The 23,508-nt window shown below is 38.8% G+C and overlaps 1 protein-coding gene across 1 annotated transcript in view; it reads left to right on the forward strand.

Annotated features, from left to right (window-relative positions):
• The first annotated feature begins 4,172 nt into the window (after positions 1–4,172).
• Positions 4,173–23,508, forward strand: part of ATP10D (ATPase phospholipid transporting 10D (putative)) — a 41,360-nt gene continuing 22,024 nt past the window's right edge. Inside the window, 9 exon segments of the mRNA XM_014887956.2 lie at positions 4,173–4,225; positions 12,985–13,255; positions 14,020–14,214; positions 15,192–15,396; positions 19,670–19,755; positions 20,916–21,022; positions 21,770–21,901; positions 22,729–22,856; positions 23,000–23,252. Coding sequence (XP_014743442.2) covers positions 12,990–13,255; positions 14,020–14,214; positions 15,192–15,396; positions 19,670–19,755; positions 20,916–21,022; positions 21,770–21,901; positions 22,729–22,856; positions 23,000–23,252 — 1,372 coding nt within the window. The 5' untranslated portion in view covers positions 4,173–4,225; positions 12,985–12,989.

Consider the following 23,508-nt stretch of genomic DNA (forward strand, 5'->3'; position numbering starts at 1 on the left):
GGTGGTATAAATCACAAGCAAAGCATGAGGATTACATGAGTGAGTATTAGTCAGTTATGCCCTTAAAACTTGTCTACACAAGGTATGTCACAGCAATTAATCCAGCATTAACTAAGGTCTGAATGGATTGTTAAACTGCATTACACCTTTGGCTGGATACTTTTATTTGAAATTTAGTTAGCCTTCGGTCAGTTTTGATATGATTCATTCTTATCTGGTTTACTTTAGCAAAGCAAAGGTGGATTGTTAAACAGGAACAAAAGGAATTATTTAATAGAAGCAGTGGTCACTGCTAGTATATAAGCAAATGGGTATGAAATTGAGTTTCAAAGCTACAAGGTAATTCTTAACCCTCACAGCAACCATACTCTGGGGCAATTTTTTTAGTACAGTAATATGAGCAAAATACTTAACTGGTTTTAGAAAAATTCAGTCAGTTTATGAAACAGATTGTATGGCATATTTGCAATTACAAGGATTTAATGTCCCTGAAAATGCCTTTCAGGAAAGTTCCCACGATAATATTTACATACAACTCTACCTCTCTCAAGATTTAAAAATGTACATAATTTACACAGAATATATCTTGCACAATTAAATATTAAAACAAATTCTCAATCTTTCAAACTGAGCATATAGGCTCAGATTCACTAACAAACACTTTAATCTTGTAGTGTTTATTCTCCCTTGTTTCAATTTTTTATTTGTAACCTGAAAGTAGTAATATCTTCTTGTCTCACAGGGAGCGATGAAGGAAATTCACGACTATTTATAAAATGCTCACTCCGGTGAGAAAAACAATCTTCTCACAAGGAAATCAATAAACCAGTACAGATCTAGACAGTGTATGGTAAATAAAGGCTATGGCCAGAGCTAAGGAAGTAAAACATCATGAAATTACTGGGTAATAATCAATTCTCTCTATAGCTATAAGTTATTATTAATATGCCACTACATCTTCAAATGTATTTGAACTAGAGTGGATATCATAATATGTCACTATTTACCTGTAAATACACACTGGATCTCTCAAGTACATCCACTGACCTCTTATAAATGCACTAAGCTAATGTGATCCACACTGCAGTAATGATAACCATTATGTCTACAACCCCAAATCCCCACTGGCACTGCTATTTATGTGGATTTGGCACCGGAATCATCACTGGGTATGATTCTCCTCTGGGGAAGAGATTCTCCCAGAGAAGAATTATACCCAGATTTTGCATTCCATTAACTTGAGGTGCTCTGGGAAATGTTTGATAGCAGGCTATGGCAAATTTCCCTCTTCCTTTCAGGTCTTCATTGGAAAGTTTTCAGTCTGCCAACATGCTTAATTGGCAGTTCATGAGTTCCTCTCTTTAGTTGGCAGTTCACGAGTTCCTCTCTATCATGTGTTCCAGACAGTGCCAGTATGAGCACAGCAGGCTGAGTTATTCATGCTTGTACTTGCAAAGTTATTGCAGCTGTGGACAGATAGAGGGTTCGAAATACACAAAGAGGTCTGTGACTGTTTTGGAGTCATCAACAGTTCTTGTGTAGTTGGACGTAAGTCCATGTAAGTAAGGGAAATTCCTGAAACTTCAGGAAAGTACTGAGGGGTGCAGAGCACACATGGTCACTTAGAGGGTTGGACCACAATAATACTTACTGGATTTAGTTATGACAAGTATTCACAAAGATGGGAAAGAATAATCCAAGTTCTTGTCAGAAATACAGCTACTGAAGAAAAATGTACTTCTAATATCAGAATTATTTTCGTACTTTCAAAGCAATACTTACAGGGCATTCACATCTCATCAATGACCATAGTGTTGAGAAACATCTTATTTAAAAACATACTTGTCTTCATATCATCACCAAAAGATAAAATAATTCTCATTATTCCTGTTTTCATTAGTGGTGGTTTCCAGCAGAGAGGGCACTAAGTGGTTTAGGGCACTTAGTGGTACTAAAATCAGAATGGAATTTAATTCATTTAGCTCTTCTGTGTGACTCCAGAGCTGGTCTGAAGCCAGTGTTTTAGACTGAATTTTTACAGTTAGTATACGGGCACTTTCTGTTTACAGGAGCAAAAGGTAGGACTGACAGGAGAGGATCATGTTCTTTTGTAAATTGCCACTAGCCTGGATGATCTGAAATTTGAAGTTTTCCTTTTTCACGTGGCAGTTCAGGAGATGATATAAAAGACACCTGCAGATCTCTCTGGGGAAACAAAAAAAAGGATATATATGTGTGGAGGATGTTCAGTGTTATTACCTCCACACAGAAAAGCTATATCAGTGAGATTTCTCAATCAAGCATTATCTCTGGTGACTATGATCTTTGTAGTTACTCTTCCATAGGATACCTGGGAGAAGAGTTTAATTACACTTCAGACATGCTGGATGGCTGCTTTGCATACTTGGAATCAAGACCATTTATACTACTGGACAATTGTACAGAAGGATTAAAGTGAAAATGTTTATGTAATGGCCAAGTCAGGAGTCAGCAATGCCTCTCATTCACCTGATCAGCCTTGCCTCTCCAAACAGCTCACATGCTCTATCTAATTTAAGTGCACAGAGTGCTGCACTAAGGCAGCTGTGCTCTTTCTGGCAGCCAGGGTAGCTCATTTACGGTTTGGTCAGGTAATTTTGCATGCACTGATTGCCTAATTGAGGCAATTTTTACTGCTGTGCAAACAAGGGAAACAAAATAATGCCTTTCATAGTTGCAGGCTTACAGAATGGACGTCATGCATGAAAAATCATGAATGGGAAATGTAAGAGTCTGGATATGAATTATTTACAGCTGCAATGGGATTACAGTAGCTTCGGTTGGTGATAAGCTGTGTGATATTCTCTTCTTTGTCAAACATCTCTGCCAGCTTGAATGTTCCAATCAATCGATGTTAACAAATTAAATCACTTTAAAGTAACTGGGTTTTGGCAAAGCCTATTACCACCTTGTGTCTTGCAGCAGCTTGCTCTGCGCTCCCCAGAGTTGATTCCTCTTTCCTACAGCACCTGAGCAAGCAAAGGTGGTAGATCCTGAAAGAAACAGAACTCCACAACTTTTTCTGCACAGAAAAAGAGCCTATGTAATTTCAAGGCAGTAGTTACAGACTTCCTTCATGTATAATTTTTATTCCATCTGACATGCCAATATGTTTTGAAATTTCTACTAGCTATATGGGCACTCCAAAGAAGAGACCATCAGCCGCTGTTCACTGAACATTAACAAAATGTTTTCAGTGTGTGGTCAGGGGTGCAGGGCATGCTAGAATGCAGGAAGCAGTGGAACACAACACCATGCATATACATGGGAAGGAGAGCACAACCAAGTACCACTACTTAGCACAGCCCCCCAGCGCTCTGTTAGGAATTCATTGTTGACACTGGACAAGTGCTGGTAACCTCAGTTTATTTCAATAAGGACCAAGAGATCTGCAATTAACATTTCCTGGTGAATTTTTTTTTCTTCTTTTTCAGCAGAAGATGGTCTTGAATAAAGAATCCTCACTTTCATGTACAAGGCCATGTGATTTCATTGTAAGAGGCAGCCTTCACGAGTGCCCTGGAAGGCAGTAAGATCAAAAAGGACAATGTGGGATGTCGCAAGGATTATTGATGAAACAACTCACTGAAGTTCCTGATTGTAGTGATTTGTTTAAGGCAATTTGGGCAGTTTCTCAATAGCCCGAGGCTTACTTCCTAGAAAACAAGAGGAAGTGTTTGCTAACCTTGATTAGCCCAGTGGCTAGAAAACTTGATGCTTAGATAGGCCAAGCTGCCTTCAGTGTTGTAAATGACTGTAAAAGATTAAGAACATCACTTTTCCTTACGAGCTGTCAAGGGTGTCAGGTTCTGTGACAGTCGTACCTCCTACCCCAAACTCCATCTGCCGAGGCCTTATGGCAAAACAATAACAAACCTTTAAACAATAACTAACTAAGCGTCACGTACTCTATGGCGGCCATCAAAGCTCCCTCACGCAGAGCCGTGGGGCGTGCGGAGGAGCCGCTTTTGGAAGGGTCCCCGGCCGCAGCTCAAGCCGGCGAGTCCGGCCTCAATCACGCTCGAGGGAGAAGGATCAGAATTGGAAAAGGGCGAAAGGAGCGAGCAGACCAAGGCCGGCGTGGGCCGGCGAGGGGCGGTGGGGCGGAGGCGGCCGGGGGGCCGGGCAGCACCGGCGGGGCGGGGCGGGTGCGCGGCCATTCCCGGGGATGTGCGCGGCTCCCTCGGTAAGTTCGGGGCAGTTCCAGGAGGGCAGCTCTCCCGCGGGGTCGGGTGCGGGGATGGTGGCGCGGGAGGACAGCGGTGCCGGGCTCCGGGACCGAGGGGAAGCGCGGCAGCAGCGGCCGCGGGGAGGTCCCCTCAGCCCGCCCGCCGCTGGCCCGGGGAGCGCTGCCGGCACCGGAACGGCCCCTGCGAATCCCGGCGGAGGATGGAGCGTCGTGGGCGGTGGAAAAGGACGATTTGTGGGTTTATATGTTCCTCGGGTCACGACCGACCTTGGCCCCTTCCCCCGGTACTACGTATGTTAATCTCCTTGACTTTGACTCCACAAACAAAAGTCTATGTTTTCACAGTTCGCGGTAGTGACTGCTTTACGCATTCATGGCAAGGAAGTAGACTTAAGTCCATGTAAGTCGCAGGGAAATTCTTGAAACTTAAGGGAAGTCCGGCGGGGTGCAGAATGCACATGTTCGCTCACAGGATCGGATCACAGCAATAATGACTGGACTTAATTATTAAAGGTGGGAAAGAATAATCCAAGTTCGTGTCGGAAAGATGGCTACTGAAGAAAAATGTACTTCTAATATCAAAATTACGATTGTATTAATACTTACAAAGCAATAGTTTTAGGGTATTCATGTTTCACTAATGACCACAGTGTTGAGAAACCTCTTATTTAAAAACGTACATGTCTTCATATCATCGCCGAAAGATAACAGAATTGTCGTTATTCTTGTTTTCATTAGTGGTGTTTTCCAGCAGAGAGGGCACTAAGTGGTTTACCTAGGATTGGAGTGGAATTTAATTCATTTAGCTCTTCTATGTGACTCTAAAGCTGGTCTGAAGCCAGTGTTTTAGACTGAATTTTTATAGTTAGTGTGTGGGCACTTACTGTTTACATACAGGAGCAAAAGGTAGGACCAACAGGTGAGGATCACATTCTTTTGTTAATTGCTACTGCCCTGGATGATCTGAATTTCAGAGGCAATAACCAGAGCTGATATATGGTTTTTAATAAAAACTATACTGAAACTGGGACCAAGTGCTCTACGTGAGTATTCAAAGATACTCTCTAATCAGCCATTCCTGTCCCACCTTGCCTGTGCCAACATGAGTGCTTTCACAGCTGTAATGATGGATTGGGAAATCCAGTGATGTTATTGTCTAAGAGTTAGTAAAAGTCTTGCAGATCGGTAAGAACCAGGTTTAGTAAGTACCAGAGTCATTATGAAGGAGTTGACTAAGCCAGGAGTGCAAGGTAGAAGTGAAAACAATTCTGCTCAGTGTTAACTTTTAACTTGGTCCAGCTATTCACTGCAGTGATTCTCTACTGTCTTAGATAGTTTTGGCGTTACTAGGCTGAGAATTTCAGCATTCTTAACTCTTTGTATATTTTGTTTTTAGGTTTCTATATATTTTGGCTTCATTTTTATTATAAAACCTTTAAAGGTACACATTTGTAGTTGAGCCCTCCATTGCTATAGGTTACTTCTCACTTTCAGGTTTGAAATAACATCTCAAGAGTCATGTTTTGTAGTCTTACAGGAAGTCTCTAGTGGTTAAAGTGGAGTCACAGGTTATTCCTGTCAATATATCCCCAAGCAGTAGGCAGGTTTTATTGTTCTGTGGCAAATCTGATCATCTTCCTGAGGTTGTACAAGAGCTGGTTTTGTTGAAAATTCACTAACCCTAGAGCATTAGACCTGAAAACCTCAGCGGTTGCCTTGGGAATTTATGGAGCTTTTGAGTAGCGGATAATGTAGGTGTTGTAGAAAACCAGAAGAACGAAAAAAACTAGTCAGAGACCTAATCTAGGTTTTAGGAACTCAAGTACAGTTTATTCCTGTAATAGGTACTTTCAGTATAAATTTAAATGTGTATGCTAGACATCTGCTCAATAGCATTTTGGCCCTTTAAAAACCGATAATACTGCCGATACGGATCCATTTCTCTTAGAAGTATTTATGGTCGCATAGGAAGTGTACACGGCTACAAAAAAAAAATCACATTCTCTGTGTTACATGAACACTAGTATAAGTTTTTTACATGGCCCACACCTTAGTTTTACTGTGAAATTCGTGTGAATTTCACACATAGCAAAGCAGTGACTAAATGCTGCCTGACCATGAACTAAAGATAGACTTGTATGGAAAGACAGTCGTAAAAGAGTAAGACAAACTGTAAGGTTTTGGTTTACAGTTTTGAGACCAATGTGGCACATGAGAACAGGGCATAAAGCAGAACTTTTGTGATAAAGAATGTAAAATATTTTCACAGATGATTGCTCTCCAGCAGTCTTCAGTTTCATTTTGAAACTATTTCACGTGAAATTTAAACCTAAGATTTGCTAGTGTGTGGTTTGGTTGTGTCTGTAGGTACAAGATCTGATTGGCATCCTAAATAACTTTACCCAAGATGAAGGAGATTTTCTACTTTTATATACTGCTCCCACATTGTAGTATGTTAACCAGTATTACTGCATGGTTTACTATTAAATTATCTTGCATCCATCTTTGTGTCAGGGCCTTGGCACTTTTTGGGTTTTAATGCATCCTGCTGGTTGTTTTCCATTTGTGAAGAGCTGTTGATGGCTGGTTTAACATACTCATAACCAAGAAATTTCCTTTCTAAGATCTAAGGCTTTTCAAGGCTTGCAAGTTTTCAGTGTTGCACATGCTAAATTAGACGTTGTAGGTAGGAGTGCATGGTGAAATAGTGCCACAGCAACTAGTTTTTCATACTAAGGTCTGCCTTCCACTCTTTATTCGAGAATTCTTACATCTCTTTTATAAATATATCTCAGAATATATGGTTGCGAATGACCCCATCATTTTCTCAAATTAAAGTTTTGATTCCTGCAGGTTTTTGCCTGTTTGTCCCATATATTAACAGCAAAAGTCTCTTATCCACATCTATTTGGCATATTAGAATGTCTTGGCAGATTTCATATTGGCTTGCAAACGTGTGACAAATTTGTGAAATTGCATGTTACAGAGAAAGTAGCAAACCTTAGGAAAAAAGAAGTATTTGTTCTTCAGAGTATAAATTAATCTTCAGACTCTGGTTCCCTGAAGCTTCTTAATTTTCTGCTAGCTTCTGAATTTTAAAAGAGGATTAGGAGTTTTTAACATTTAGCCTCTGTAGTTCTGTCAGTGTAGTGACAAAAGTGCTAGTGTACCTGTGCAGTAACACTCGCTAAGAGGGACTGTTTAAATGGGGCTGTTGTGTGGACTGGGGATGACTCCACTCTTCCATAGCATTGTGTAGTGTGGCCTCCATCTAGGATAGCACTTTTTATATTCCCTGGTCACCCAGAACCTCAGACCTGCAGGACATCGTGATATGTTCATGTGGGGAGGAAAGAAAAAGGCATGTTGCTGGGGAGATCCATTGTCTGAGTTGCTTCCCTTTTAGGTGCTCTAGAAAATTTTCAGGTAAGATAATGAATTATTTTTGTTGCATATCTGTTTGGCAAGAATTGATCTATTAATTCCTACTGGAAACCAGCCCAGAGGAAGGCACACTGCCAGAGAAGGAACAGGATGGAGAGACGCACCATAAGCATGCGTGTGTCAAAGGTCTAGGGAACATTCTTGACAAATATGTCATTTACCAAGTGCATTTAACAAAGAATTTTCTGAAAGAAAAATGAGGACTAATTATTTGGAGATCACAACAAAAGAGAAGGATGTTGTCAGAAGGGAGGAAGTGGTTAGGAGAAGCCAGGGTAAATGGTAAGGCACTTCACCTGACACATGAGCAAATGACCACAACATAATAGTAAGGTGCACTTCCAGAGCAGGATAAACATAAGCTAAATTGTCTACACATCTGTTTTGCTGATGATCTTTAGAAATTATCTAGTATGAGAGAGATCAGTGACTGCTAAGTGATTTGCCAAAGGCTACCCATAATATAACTGGAACTAAAGAATTTTTTGTGTCAGTTCCCTCCCCCACCAGGAAAGCTAGGAGCAAAGGCTTGCATGCAGGTATGCAGGTGATACTTCACAGAATTGGAGGCTGTCAGAATTTACAAGAGACAGTGGAAGGGAAGTGATGTGAAAAGAACACAACTTATGGACATGAAATACACATACAAAAGAATGCTTACACGGGGCTTTATGATGCAAATCCCTTCTTCCAGGGTACAGACCATTTAAAAGTAGGGATTTTCTCAGCGTTACCACTTGCAGAGAGTTCTCAAAGCCTGTTTTTATTGTGATGTAGGATGGTCAAACATGGAAAGTGTATAGTGTTGATCTGTCTTGTGGTAAAAATGATGCTGTTGTGCCTTTCTTTAACTAAGGTATGACAGCCAGCTATTTCCCATTAACTTTATCTGGTCCCTCCAGCTTTCATATCTCAAAGTGCTTTATAAGAAGAGGAAAAAATCAAAGCACATGAAGGAGCTGGTGTAGGAAAAAAGCAAGAAGGCAGATAAATCCAGTATTATATAATTCCCTTCCACATTTCATCATTATCATTATGCTAGTAAGCTTACTACAAAAACTTCCCTTTTTGAGTGTGACATACGTGAATTGCCTCTGTATCAGCTGTTTCCATTTAGGAAGATCAGGCGTGTTCACTTGAATAGTGTATGGCATGAGAATGAGGACAGGCTAGCTTGGATGAGGCTGTCCTCAAAACTTAGTATGTGATTATTTAGGCTTCCTGTTTTCAAATACGTGAACATTATTCTTGGGGGTTTTAAACAAAAACCATGTTTTTTAGAAATAAACTTCTCAAAATAGTGCTTCAAAATAACTCATCTTGTGAGTTTTTTGCTAGTGTTTCAAGAAAATCTGCTGGTTTTTATTAATACTTTAAGTTCACATTAGCTGGGGAACTCAAGACTTGGCTATGAATAATAACATGATAGGAGGATCAAATGTTTTAAGGGAATGAATTTCTTAGAAAAGTTGTTCAATTTTTTAATTTGATCTTTGGTGACTTAATCCTTTAAAATGCATAATATGAAGCTGATGAAACTCCTGGCCACAGAAAACGTGTTCAATACTCTATATTCTATTCTTTATGACCCAAATTTAATGAGGAAGAAGAATAAAATTACTCAAAAGAATTAAGAAATGCAAAAGAGGTTTCTGAAGTTTGAAACCTCAAAACTGCTATTTTAAAATGATGATGCAAATGATTTGAAGAAAAAAAACCATTTGCAAAATAGTAGCTCAGTCAAATCCCAGGTGAGTCAGAGGGCATTATGGCAGAGTATGAGATCCAGATACTTCTTTCCCAAGATGTCTGTTAATTGTCTGATTCAGCTCTCTGATCTTAGGAGATTACTTGTTGTTTCTCATAAAGTGTTTCCAGTGTGGTGGGTTTGTGTTAGTTATTTCTCATCCTTACAATCTTCAGTTTTGTTAGAAGTAGTTACATTAGAATACAGGAGATACCGACAAAATATGCAGTGCATAGAACTGAATCTGATGTTTCCTGTTCCCTTTAAAGCTCTGCTTCTCTGAGGAAGGGTGGGGCAGAGGTTTTGGACTCGGGGAGGTTATGTATGTGATGAGGGGTGACTGCTCTTCAACTACATTTCATATGCAGTTTAAACTATTAGCTCCTCATACAGTGATGAAGAATTCCATCTTAACATGCTGTCATGTTAAAATGTCTAGTGCTTTTCCTCCCTGCTTTCCTAACTGCTTTATTTTTTATAAATAGTGGTCACTGAGTATCAAATCTAGAACAGATAGAAGATCATATAAACCAAAAGGACTTAGAATTTAGAAGGTTTTGAAATTTGTGAGGTGTATTTTAGCTGTATAGATTATTTTGCCTATGCAATTTTCACTAAACAGGATCTCCTATTTAAAGCTTTTGCATTCCCATTAGCCTTGGGAGATCAATAAAGAGTTCCTTCTTCATCAGTATCAAATGTTTGTTTGCCTGGTCTTATGAAAATAAACATGATTTTCACTAGAAATGTGGCCTGCTCTCAAATATCTGGCTGGTGGCATCTTGTGAAATTTCCTGAGATTTACTTACTTAAGTTTGCTACTAGGTCACTGTACACTGTAACAGTGTGTAGAGGTATGTCAGATTATTGGGCAAAAGTGTGGTTAATTGACACACCCTGTATGATTCATGCTAAAGATGAAAGCTTGAGGGAGTCTGATAAATTTAACAGAAGAAATCATGTTAAAACTCTCCCTGATAATCCAGCATATATTTAGTTAAAGCAAACATTTATTTGAAAAGGCCTCTCATTGTATAAAATCTGTTTGTACAATTACTGATTTGTCACAGCAGAGACAGTTAAGGAGAATTGTTGTTTCCTCAAAATGGTCAAGTCTTAAGGATGCCATCCAAAATCCAGAAGTTTGGGAATTTTTTAAGTGTTGAACTGCTAAAAATTGTGATTGCAGGAAAAAGAACAAACCTACCTCTTTTCAGCCAGTCATCTTTTAAAAATTCTTTAATTTCCAGTATTGTTCTTTAATTCAGTCCTGACTTTTGTAGATGGGTCCCTGTTAGTTTGGGGGTTTGAGAGCTCTAGGTGTATTGAAATCTGCATAGTCATGTATGGACTCCACTAGCAGTACGTTCTGCAGTCTCTAAACATTTTTTAAGACCTTTCAAGCTTTAGACTTGTTCTCAGGCTCAGTGTAAATTAACTGAAGTATCTCTTTCACACGTGTACAGATCAGTGTTCATATGTATGACTGTGTGGTAGCCATACATTTAAAGTGATTTATTGGTGTGAAGTAGCTGCTTCGAACTGTCAGTTCCCATTTCTGGAAGAAAGGTTGACCCTGACTAATATGGGAGAGTAACCTCTATGCAGCCTCTGGGAGCTGCCTCCCAGGCCATAGCATTAGAGGAAACAAAGATAGAATATGCTGCATTCTGTGAAAATAAGAGGATGCCATGCATTTTAGAAAATTTGCACAAATTTTCTTCTTTCTTGCTTCTCTAAGAAGTCCCAGACATAGCTGCATTCCCTTGCAACCTTTGGTAGTCTGATGATTACTGGGACCACAAGGTTTAGGACGGAAAAAAAAAGGAAAGCCTTTTCCTCAGACTGGTCCCTTATGTTGTCTGGAGGAACACTGCAGAAGGGCCTTGCAAGACCAGTGGGGTACTGCCAGGGGATACTGAGAGGAATTGCTGTATAGAAGGGTTTGGGGTTTTTTTTCTCTCCTTCATGTGCAGGTCATGATTTCTAAAGATCATTTTCATATACACGGTTACAGTCTTCCAAGACACCGTGACAGTCAGTAGCTATCCACATCTAATGGTGATAGGACAAAAATGTCTCATCTTAATTTGAGGTTATGAAGATGCCAGATAAACATTAGATAAAAGCTTTCTAGCTGTGGGGTAGTGACACAGACATTTAAGCTTTTCAGGAAGTTTGGAGAATCTTTTTCAGAATGAGTTGATGTGGAGATAAAAATAGTACCCAATTTTTCGAGGGCCTGGTGAGGGCATTGTGCTCATGTGTCAAGAATTCTGCAGTTATAATAGAGGAATCAAGGAAGATATGTAAGAGAAGATAGTCTGGATAAAATAGTCAAGTTGGTAGTTTGGAAAATTACTATTTAGAGCAACATTTTGAAGGAATCTGAGCAGGACAGAGTGGCATTTGTCAGTAAAAGAGAAAGATACCACATGAACAGAAGCTTGAATTGAAACCAAAGTCAGGATTAGTTTGATAACCACACAGGAGAGTCTGTTTTTAAGAGATTTCATTTAGGAAGATCCAGCAAGTTTTAGAAGCAGCTTTTGTGTGGGGATTTAGGAAGAGGATTTAGTCAAACGTTTTGCTAGAATATATGAAGGTAGTAAGATACCATATGGAAAGAAAGTAACCGGAAGAGAGAAGTACTGATGATTTTGGGCTCATGCAATTCATAGTTTTAAGCAAATATATGATGAACTCTTCCATGGAAGAAGTAATACAAGAAGTGTAGCAACTATTAGTTAAAGCTTTCAAATTGAAAAAAACTTCGTTATAAAAACCTGCACTTTTGAGCTTCTACAAAGGATGGTTTGTGCAAGAGGCCTTTTCTGACTGCATTGGGTGATTTCATAAAGTGAGCAGCACCTGTAGCTATAAGTGAGTATCACCTTTAGCTATGAACTTTGGCTTTCTGTAGGAAAACAAATTCCTGGGTAGAATGCAGAGCTTAGCTAGGTGGATAAAGGAGAAGCACTGACATGAAATTTATTCATCCTCTGTCAGTTGTTAAAAAGTTCTCAAACCTCTTTGTAATTTAGTGGAAGAAGTTTTGTTGATGATAGCTACTTAGTGCCTTTCACTGGCAATTCCTCACTTCGAATCTAAAGCTGTATTCAGATGCATATTGCTAGATTGTTGACTTCTGAGTTTAAGGTTTGTTAACCATCAGCATGGACTGCAGTGTCTGAGGTGAGGATTCCTTTCAAAATGCTGTTCTCTGCAGAATTAGCAGCTTCTCTGCCTTTCTGCACCATGCTACAGCATGAGAAACTGGTGGGTGGACTGCTTTACAGAAATATGCGTTTTAAACAGAGTAGTGAAATGATAGGATCCTGAAAGGTTTGATAAATACAATCTTTGAAGCAGAAGTTCCTGACCTTACATAACATATTAACAGTCTGGATTGGGCTCATTATGAAAATTACTTTTTTCCCTAGGCTCGTTCAGAACTGTAGCTCCGACTTTTTGCTGAAAAGCCTTTACAAAAATGTTGTGTAACTTGCTGTATTTTCAAACATTTCTGGAGAGATGACACTCCTTGGACTATAAAATGTTTCAGGTGCAATGGCAGATCCCATCCGCTGGGCCCGATACCGCTGGCAGCGACTGATATCAACAGAGAGCAGAGAATGCAGCAGCAGCAATTCAAGTAGCAAGTGCTATCAATCATCAAAAACTACTGGCAAGCATAGGATAGTGATACCCTGTTTGGGACATTTTAAAGAAGAGTATGAAAAGGTATCAAAACTGTACATGAACAACAAAATACGGACTACTAGGTATACTTTATTGAATTTTTTACCACGGAATTTATTTGAACAATTTCACAGGTAAGGAACTCCTTTTTGACTGTGGTAATTCTTCTGAAACGGAATCCTTCTATTTAAATATTTGTGTGTGTTACTATACACTAAAAAATTATTCCTCATGCTGACCTATCACTTCTGAAAAGATGCATGTTATATGGCCAAAGTTTCTTGAGTATCATTATTGAGCTAATAATTTTCTCCTTAGCTTATGTACCTTCCACTTATTCTGTTCTTTGGACTATTGAACTATTCCTTGCTCTTGGAGCACTGCCACACACCAATTGACAGTAGGATTTTCAGCGTATTTTCTGCACGTGTCTTTTTCCCCTTCCCTCATGTCTTTCTCTCTTTCCAATTATTTTCATCTTCCTTCTGCTTGGAGAATTGCTGATCTGTCAAGCTATGCAGGGAGGTTACAGGATGGCTTCCTATTTAAAACATATCTTCCCTGAGAGATGATAAAATTAAGTTTAAAGAACCTGGAAATTTGAGAGTGCAAATTCACCAGTGCCTCACTCTGGAAAACGTGTGCCTGGAGGACAGTTTTGAAAATACAGGAGAATTCTTGGTTTCTGCATTACCTGATCATGTATGTTAAGCAACTGTGTTGCTAAGTAATATATTGACAGGAGAGTGAAAACAGAGTTCTGGATAGTTATTCCTTAAATTGCAGGTGAAGAAAAGATAAATTGCTGATAGCTTAAGTGTCTGTATAGCATGGAGTGGGGAAATAAAGATCATTGTCTGCTAGCACAGCTAAATCCTGTGTTTTCTCTTTGTTTCAGAGTTGCCAATTTGTATTTCCTATTTCTAGTTGTCCTAAATTGGGTTCCTGTGGTTGAAGCTTTCCAAAAAGAAATTACAATGCTACCTCTGATAGGGGTTCTGACAATTATTGCAGTTAAGGATGGTCTGGAAGATTACTCAAGGTACAAAATGGATAAACAGATAAACAACTTGGTAACCAAAGTATATAGCAGGTAAGAGACAACAGTCTTTGTGGTTTATTGTTACTATTTGATTATGACTATCATGTGAAAAACTTGGTGATAAATCTTTTGATTACCTTCTGGATGATACTTACAGAAGCATAAAATAATGTAATTTGGAAAAGGTCTCTGAAAGTCATTTAGTCTTACCCTCTGGTCAAAGCAGGGCTGTTTAGATCAGTTCACTCAGGGACTACTTGAGACTCAACCACCATTTTTTTTTAAATGGTTATCAAATTAGTGTAAAATCTGCAAAAACAGTTTTTGCTTTGAGGGAAGTGAGTTCGTGCATGTGTTCATACTGTATTAACCAAGGTACTTTGACTAGGGAAGCACTGTTGTACATAGCATTTGTTTTGAAAGGTGTATTTTTAATTTCTCTAAAATGGCTTCATGGAAATTGAAAGGCTGCTAGTTTATCACCCGTTAATGGCATCGCATTGTACTCATAGTGTGATACCATCTCCCCAAACAGAACAAGATAGTTTTCTACTGGAGTGCATCACACAGTTCGATATGAGTGTTAGCAGCTGTGTTCCACCGTGCAGGACTGCAGTGTTGCACACTGTGGGTGCAAGTCAGGCAGGGAGTCTGCTAGTGGTGAGTCTGCTAAGGAGTTATTATCATGGAAAATAAAAAGACAGGAATGCAAACTGATCATACTCTAAATTAACCCTCAAAAAACTTCTCCAAGTATATATCAGTGCTGCCCACATAATTGTTTTTCTTTTATACTTGTCATAAAAGGATATTCCAAGATGTAAAATACAAAGATAAAGGAAGGATAGCGAATGTTTTTGGTTTGTTTTGGTTTTCTTTTCATGCTCTGTTTCCATATGAGAAAACAAGTATTTTGGAAGATGTCACTTTTGATGTGTTGTAGTAGCCATCACAAATAGCCCCTGTAGGTTTTTCTCAGTTTCACCTTTTGCATTTGTAAAATATCACTGTTCTTCTATGTGTTCCAGGAAAGAGAAGAAATACATAGATGAGTGCTGGAAAAATGTCAATGTTGGGGACTTCGTCCGGCTATCCCGTAATGAAATCATTCCTGCTGACATGGTGCTGTTATATTCTAGCGACCCGGATGGGATCTGTTACATTGAAACTGCAGGCCTTGATGGAGAAACCAATCTAAAGCAGAGACAGGTGGTGAGAGGTTATTCAGAGCAGGTGAGAATTATGCTTTTCTAGTAGTGTAAGAAAGCTGACATGACACGTGATGAGCTAAAAAGCCCAAACAGCTCAGCCCTCTAGACTGCCTCATTCATGGTAGCTCAGCAATCCCTATCATCAAGGTACTAGGTAACACAGTTCTAATTTGTTGCTCGAGTGGTTTTGGAGCAAATCTTTGCATGTTCAAATAACCCAGAGAAAGACAGATCTATTTCAAGGAATACAAACCAGCAAAATTAATAATTCAGGTAAAGCTCAAGTAGTTACTTATGGGGCATAACCTGTCATGGATGAAAATTTGAGTTTTTTAGAAGGAACTTCAGTGCTATATAAAGACCTAGAGAGAAGAGCAGATACTATCTTTTTTCACTGTTTCTTCACATTGCAAACGCTTTGTTACTCCCATACAATACTTTAATATTACAGCTAGCAGCCAAAATGGTGAGGCTGGCACAAAAAAGACAATTTTAAAAGATTAAAGAATCCTGACATTTTTGTAGTTTTCAGTTCTGCTGCTGAAACACCATGCTTAAACAACAGCAGGGAGCTTCAGTGTTGTCCATAAAAAGACTGTTCAGTCCTCTGGAGATAAAATTACCTGAACTGCCTCTGAATTTACAGCAGTGGTGAAGTAAGAAGTTGTCTCTATGTGCCATCACTTAGTGGGTATGGTAATACCAAAGATTTGATGTGCTATCCATGAACAAAGCTTTCTTATCCCCTAACAGTCACATGCTTACTTTTATTTTTCCTTCTGTTTTTATTTTTATTTCTTGATTTAATCTTAAAGCAGCAAGGTGGGAAGGACTGTTTGATCCTTTTGTATATACATATTATTACACAAAATCGAAATTCCAATGGTTCTTCAGGCTTACAGCATACTTAGGTGGCCCAGTTCCCATAGCAGCTCCTGCTACCAAGGTCTAATTTGAGTCCCACTCAAGAAAGAGACTGATTTCTTTTTTGGTACAAGTTCTCAGAAAATATTTTAGGAAAAGTCATACTGTACAAGAAAGGTGTCAATTCCTTCACCACTCAAGACTTTCATTCATTTTTGTCTTCAAATAGGAAAAAAAAATTAAAGTTATTATAGAATCTTCTTGTCAAGATTACTTGGTTTCTGAATGTTTCACAGGTCTCAAGTGCACCTCCAGTTGAGCTCCGGCCTGGGAATTTGTTCTTATAAACTCAGGCTAACTAAAACTGGCAGTGCCATGTAAGGGGTTGACTGCCTGACTTCTTAAACTCAGAAGAAAAGGAATAAACACCAAACTAAAGAATATATGAAGACAAGAATTACATTGTCTTATTCTATTTCCAAGGTTATGTCCCGCTTCTTTGTGACTGAGCAGGTACAAAGACAGTGAAAACGTCTATCAATGGGGCACCTGTTCATACATGTGGGATTCCTTTAAGAGAAGGCAAGACAAAATGAAAGCAAGAGGCAGGAGCTGAAACTCTCAGTGATTTTTTTTAATTATTTTTTCAGTGCTTAAATGACAACAGTAAAGAAATTGGGAAAGTAACTTGAGAGTTCCTAAATAGCAGTGGGTAATGAAACTGTGGGACACATACTGAGAAAGTAAGAAAATTACAGCCTGAAAAATATTCCAGGCTGGAGCTTTTCAGCTCTGTTCCCAGCCGATAAGCTGGTCCAGCTCAAGGCTAGGGAGATTTTCTCCCAGGGTGATAATTTGGTCAAAATAAAAAAGAATTAATAACAAAGATAGAACACCTGTTGTGGTGTGTGACCAGGCCCTGGGAATGGGGTGTCTTCTCTCTGAACCAATCACCTTTTCTCTACTCTTGGAATTGCGAGTCATGCTATAAAACCAAGTGTATTTCTGAATAAACTTGTCTCTTTCTTCCTGTCATGAAAGATGACCATGTAGCTGCGCATCTTATTTCCGCTGCACTTAAAGGGTTAAAACCCCATTCCACGGCTGCATGAAACATAGAACACAGTGTCTCCAACCATTTTGGCATTCACAGGGAAATACACAAAAGAGAGGAGGACCAACTTCCTGAGGATGACGAGCTATTTTGAGAAAAAAAAAAGACATTACTCTGCTGCTTTCAAGATACTCTAATATTGCTTCCTCTTAGGAAGGGTTTAATTTCCTTTTCCTTATACCCCTCATGTGAAGCTGAACCATGCACAGGTTCACAGGGGTGAAGAAGCTAATATGCCCTTTGCAGTAAAACACTGAACAGTGAGTATTTCCTATTAGATTATGAGAGATAGCAAGGAACTGTACCAGTTGGTTCCTTCTCAGCCTGCAGGGTCAGTGACTGAATCCAGTCCTGGCTGCAGCATCCTCAAAGCTAGTGGAAAGTGCTGTTCTTTTCTTCTGGAACACCTAAGCCAAGCTGATCAAAAGCATTCCTAGCTCTCCTCTTCCACCTTAGCTATACACCCACTCCATTCCCATGCTGTTATCAAATGGTGTATGTGTCAGGAACACAGCACAGCCAAAGCAAGCAGGCTTGGCCTTCGAAATCTGCATCTCCCCATTTCAATGAGTGTCTGGGGCCTATCATTCCCAGCTCCCTTACTCAGTTTCCATCTTTATTGTCTCCCTTCTTTAGGGACCTTTACGCAAAATCCAAGTAATTCTAATTCTGCCAAAATTTAAATATTTTCTTTTGTGCCAGGAAACATAGGAAAGCTCAAGAAATAATGTACAAAGGCTTCTACTCTCAGTATTTGCTTTGCCAAAATTATGATTATTATGAGAAAAATACAGAACATAAACGTATAGTCCAGGAAGACCTGAGTGTCCTTATCAAGATACCTGCTTTTGGACATAGTTTTTGTGACCTCTCTTTTATGCTGGCAGAGTGTAGGCAGTTGTATCCACTATAGATTACACCCAGAGTTTCAGTGCTTGCTATTTCAAGGTATATTACAAGAAACTCCACCACCATTATATATTTAGATGTTTCCAGACGGTAGAAGAAAGGAATTGACTGCTTTGGCTATTTCACTCTGAGAGTAGTTCTTATTAGGGTAATCATTGTAGAGTGCAAAATTCTTGAAAAGCATAGACCAGGTATTCCGTTTAACATTTTACAGAAATGAGCCTGCTGTTCAAATCAACATGAGACAGATCGGTGGAGAGACAGGTCTTTCACAGTTAACTAAATTTGCAAAGAGACTGAATGGTCTGTATGTCGAAGGCTGTGTTCGTATTGACTTGAGGTTAATACAGTTTGACACATGAATACAGCAAAACGTAGCAAAAAAAGTATTTTAATCAGGCTAATAAAGCACTTGATAACAATACAATGTCTTCCGAGTTTCAGATTCTACTTACAGGATTGTGTTTTGAGCTCACCATTGCTATTCTGCCAGTGTGAAGTCATCCAGCTGATGGAGTACAGCCTTCTCAGAGACCTGTCATTATGTCTAAGATATATTCAGTAACACCCGTGAATTAGAGAAATAGGCTTAGGAGTTTGAAACCATAAATTGGTCATTGGGGTTTTTTTAAAGAGTAGAACAAATTGCTTTCCAAAGAGTTAGTGGCAGGTGCTCAGCTTGGAAATTACTCAGTTATACCAGAGGCAAGCCTGTGTTATATTAGAGACTAGAAGCATACTCATATGCCATTAATTGAAATTAAATTGCGATAGCAGGTAAGTCCAAAGATGAGGCCTTTTGGCTTTTCTCTTACTTCTTGTCATGTTTCATTCTTATTAATACAGGAGATTTGTTTCACTTGACTTTTCACTGAAGAGCTCACCTGCTCTTCATTTGCAATATGTACTTCTGGTCTTTCATAACAGCTCCTTCTTTAGTATTTGTAAGTCTCAAACATCATTGCAAAGTTCTACCTGCTTTCTTTGTGTTAGCATGGAAACCATCCTGGTAATGGTATTGGGAAAAAAGTCTGTTTGCAAGAAATTCTGCTTGCAGAGAAGACAGTGTCTCTTTTTTTAAAAAAGTCTATGGGAAATCTCTGCCTTTCAGATGTTCTTACTGCTTTGTGGTGTTTTTTCTTCCTCCTTCCACCCATTTTTTTTTCCTCTCCAGTGTTCTCAAAATATCAGCAATTCAAGTGATATTTGACAGTATTTAATATTTACTAGGAAGTCCTGTGGTGTCTTATTTGTACTTGGGTGGGAGACCATAAACACCACCGGCAACTTACAGTTTAGAGGCAAAATTGTTAGATAGTAGTATCTGAACCTCTGAATTTATGATGTTTTTAACTTCTGTCATATTTTGTCTGAGTTCTCTGGGATTTTTTCCTTCCCATGGCTTTAGGTCTCTGAAATTGATCCAGAAGAATTTTCCAGTAGAATAGAGTGTGAAAGTCCTAACAATGACCTCAGTCGTTTCCGAGGCTTTGTGTAAGTAGGTTTGGTGGCTCTTTAAACTATTGTCATTTGCTATGGCATTCTTCCTAATTTTCAGAGATCTTTTAATGTTTGCTTTAAGAAATAACAATATGAATAGAGGTCGGTTTGCACCACTGTTTCTGAGTGCAGCACAACAGACATAGCTCCAGAAGGGTTTTCTGAGCAGCAGATGGGGCACTGATGCTTTTTATTTTGTATTAAATATTTTCAACATCTTAGTTCAGGCTGTTTTGCAATTGTATATTTCATACTTGAAATAGCTGTTTTAAATCTGTTCTTCATAACATATGCTATATACAGTATTTGGTCAGGACCACGGCCTGACTGGGCAAGCTGCATTGCTTAGAATTGGAAATCAGAAGGACTGGCTTCCTTTCCTACTCTGATTTGTTTTGTGTAACCTTCAGTCCTTTTGAACAGTGTGCTTCTCTGTGTCTTTTCTTCAAGCTGGGTTTATGTTAGGGGTTTCCTTCATGGTTTAGGGTTGGGAGAGTCCATAAGGGAGTAGATGATCTTTAAGGTCCCTTCCAACCCCAGCCATTCCATGATTCTGCAATTCTTACAGGTTTATGACTTTCCATAGATAACAAGAAAACAAAATACTGTTTTATAGGTGACCTCTTTTAGGTTTTGAGAGTTGGAATGTCTGTATTCTTCCCTTTGCACACTGACACATTAGATACTTGAGAATGAAAAGAAATACATATAAATCTTAGTGTCTTGGGATGCACCTTGACGAAGAGTGAGCCTAGCTGCACTGAAAGTATATGTGCTCACAGTTTATTTAGGATGAGATTTTATATTTTTTTCAAATAATTTCTGATACTGATAATCCGAATAGGATAGGGTTTCAGATCTCCAGGTTTTTTCTTGGATCTCTTTCCAGTAGTGTTGCCCGCTTCTCGTATGCCAGATGGCAAATGCTAGGCTTTTACATGGAAAAAAAAATGGCAATGCAGCACCTACATGCTCAGATTTTCAAGGGTGATCTGCTTTCATATTACTCCATTCATTTGGAAAGTCCAATCAGAGATGTCAGGATGGCAGTCAGTGACCTGCAGCTTCTTTGGGAAATCTGTTCCTAATGATTTTGCAAAGCCTGATTGGTAATTGTTAGAGTCTGCAGCTGAAACAATGTGTTCTTTTTGCAGTGAGCATTCAAACATGGATCGAGTGGGTCTCAGCAAGGAAAACTTACTGCTCCGAGGATGCACAGTAAGAAACACAGAAGCTGTGGTAGGCATAGTGGTATATGCAGGTTAGTGAACTGCCCTGGCTTTCACAGACTGCCTTGCAAACAAGATAGTTGTGTGCCCTAAGAAACAGTATTGTATAAAGGGGAATTGGGAGAGTAAAAGCTTGAATCCAGCCGTAGCTAGAAATGTTAAGAATGCATATCTGGGTTCTGTTTGTTTCTATTTTAACAGTAAAAAACTGATACCCCTGATTATTCCTGGAAGGGTGGATCTGTTGTGTGTGAGCAGGTCCTGGTCCTCAACTTGTTAGTTGCAATGGCAAACTGAGATTTTGAAATGGACATGAAAATGGATGACTTCTTTAGGACGTTTTTCTTAACCTAAACTGAAACTAGTGCTGTTCTTCTAGTTCTGCTCTACAATTTATAGAAAGGACAGATATTTTTACACTACTCAATATGATGTATCCAGCCAGAAAGTTGTAACACAGGTGTAGGATTTCGTAGAAAATGTTAGAAATAATATGGAAGGGTCAAGAATGATGTTGTTTCTCTAGGAAAGAATATTAGTGACAGTTAATGTAAGCTAATAAAAGTTAAGGTATACGTGACAGATTTTGATTTAACTTGTTCAGTTTTCTTTGAGACAGAATTCATGTATTGTAGGAGAATCTAATTTGCTTATATTTATAATGGGTGTTCAAATATTAGTTAATAGTAATATTCTGTTTTCCAAAGCTTTAGAAATATAAAGCACTTGCAGTTGTGATACTTGTTATTAGAGAATTTCAACCTCCTTTTTCGTTGCAGGTCATGAAACCAAAGCTATGCTGAATAACAGTGGCCCTCATTACAAGCGCAGTAAATTGGAGAGAAAAGTGAACACTGATATTCTTTGGTGTGTTCTGCTTCTACTTTTGATGTGTTTAAGTGGTGCAATAGGTAAGTGAGAATCGCTCAGATTCCTGCTGTTTTCCTCTCTCAGCCTGCAATAGTTAGTGTTTTATTTTGGGGCTGATTGATTTTGTCAGTTTTCATCCGTGTGTAATTTCCTGAAAGTTGGGAGTGCTGTGAGGTTTAAGTTCATGTTCTCATGTTTGATCTGGAGTGTGGTTAAAAAGTGTGTTCTTGATGTGAGTTTTTGGGTTTGGAGCCTGTTTCTCCATTTATCTTTTTTCTCATTAACTGTTCTGCAAAAGTCCTACTTTCTCTTAGGATTTTTGGGGTAACATGAGATGCAGGTACACATTGAGGTGAGAGACCTAGTGTGACTGGACTTGAACTGACTTGGTATTTTAGGGGGTTAGCTTGAGTAAATCTAAACAGACAAACTTTTCTGACGGATCATAAAGGTGTTTAAAATATGTCAAAAATATATTTAATAAAACTTCTTCAGATTACTCTTAAAAATGATGACATGATGATGTGTTCACTAGTAGACTAAAACCTGGACAAGCAAGGACAACAAAATTAATTGCCAGAGGGGTTTTTTTTTGAGGAAAAAAAACTGTTTATGAAGTGTAGTTAATATTTTTTACTTCTGAGGTATGCTATGTAGATGCTGTTGATAGAATGCTTGTAGGTGTTTATTCATGTATGTATTGATATTTGGGACTCCTGTTGGGGAAAAAAGCTCAAGAGATGAAACTCTTGTTTCATCTTGTTTAAAAGCCTAGAAACAACTGCAGTGTAACAGCTACCACAATAACCCTGAGCTGTGATACACTTTACATAAAACTGATTGACTTTATCTTGTTCTTGTTTTTAAGGTCATGGAATTTGGTTAAGTAGGTATTCGGAAGTACCTTTTTTTAACATCCCCAAGCCAGATGGGAAATTGAGTCCTCCAACATTAGCAGGCTTCTATATGTTCTGGACAATGATAATTCTATTGCAGGTAACTGATCTGCTTTGAACGTGGGTCATATTCTGATCTCATTTGCACCCTTGAAGTAACTCTTCGGCTTCAGTAGAGCTACTTCATGTTTGTAACTGGCCAAAGGCTTTGTTTTATTTAATCCCTGTGTTTTATTTTGGTAGGTCTTGATCCCTGTTTCTCTCTATGTTTCAATTGAAATTGTCAAACTGGGACAAATTTATTTAATACAGAATGACATTGATTTTTACCACGAGAAAACAGACTCAACTATTCAGTGTAGAGCACTAAATATTGCTGAAGACCTTGGCCAGATTCAGTATATTTTCTCTGACAAGACTGGAACCCTCACTGAAAATAAGATGGTTTTTCGGAGATGCAGCATTGCAGGACAGGAGTATTGCCACGAGGAAAATGGTAAGATGCTAAATCTTTGTTCACCTGGATCATTTTCCCAATATATTTGATACCGTGAACTAAATATTCATTACTCATTATGGAAAAAGTTATGCCTACTCTGTTTTGTTTCTCTCCATGGAATATTCAGAACCCAGAACATTGGAAAATTGCCCATCTACTCTTTTTTTTTTCCCTCCAACTAGAGTGCCAATGCTAATCTAGCATTTTAAGATTTAAACATCCTGTTGACTGTCCTAGCAGTGTACAACCTTTA

This window comes from Sturnus vulgaris, chromosome 4, assembly GCF_052056855.1.
Source record: "Sturnus vulgaris isolate bStuVul1 chromosome 4, bStuVul1.hap1, whole genome shotgun sequence".
NCBI classification, from domain to species: Eukaryota; Metazoa; Chordata; class Aves; order Passeriformes; family Sturnidae; genus Sturnus; species Sturnus vulgaris.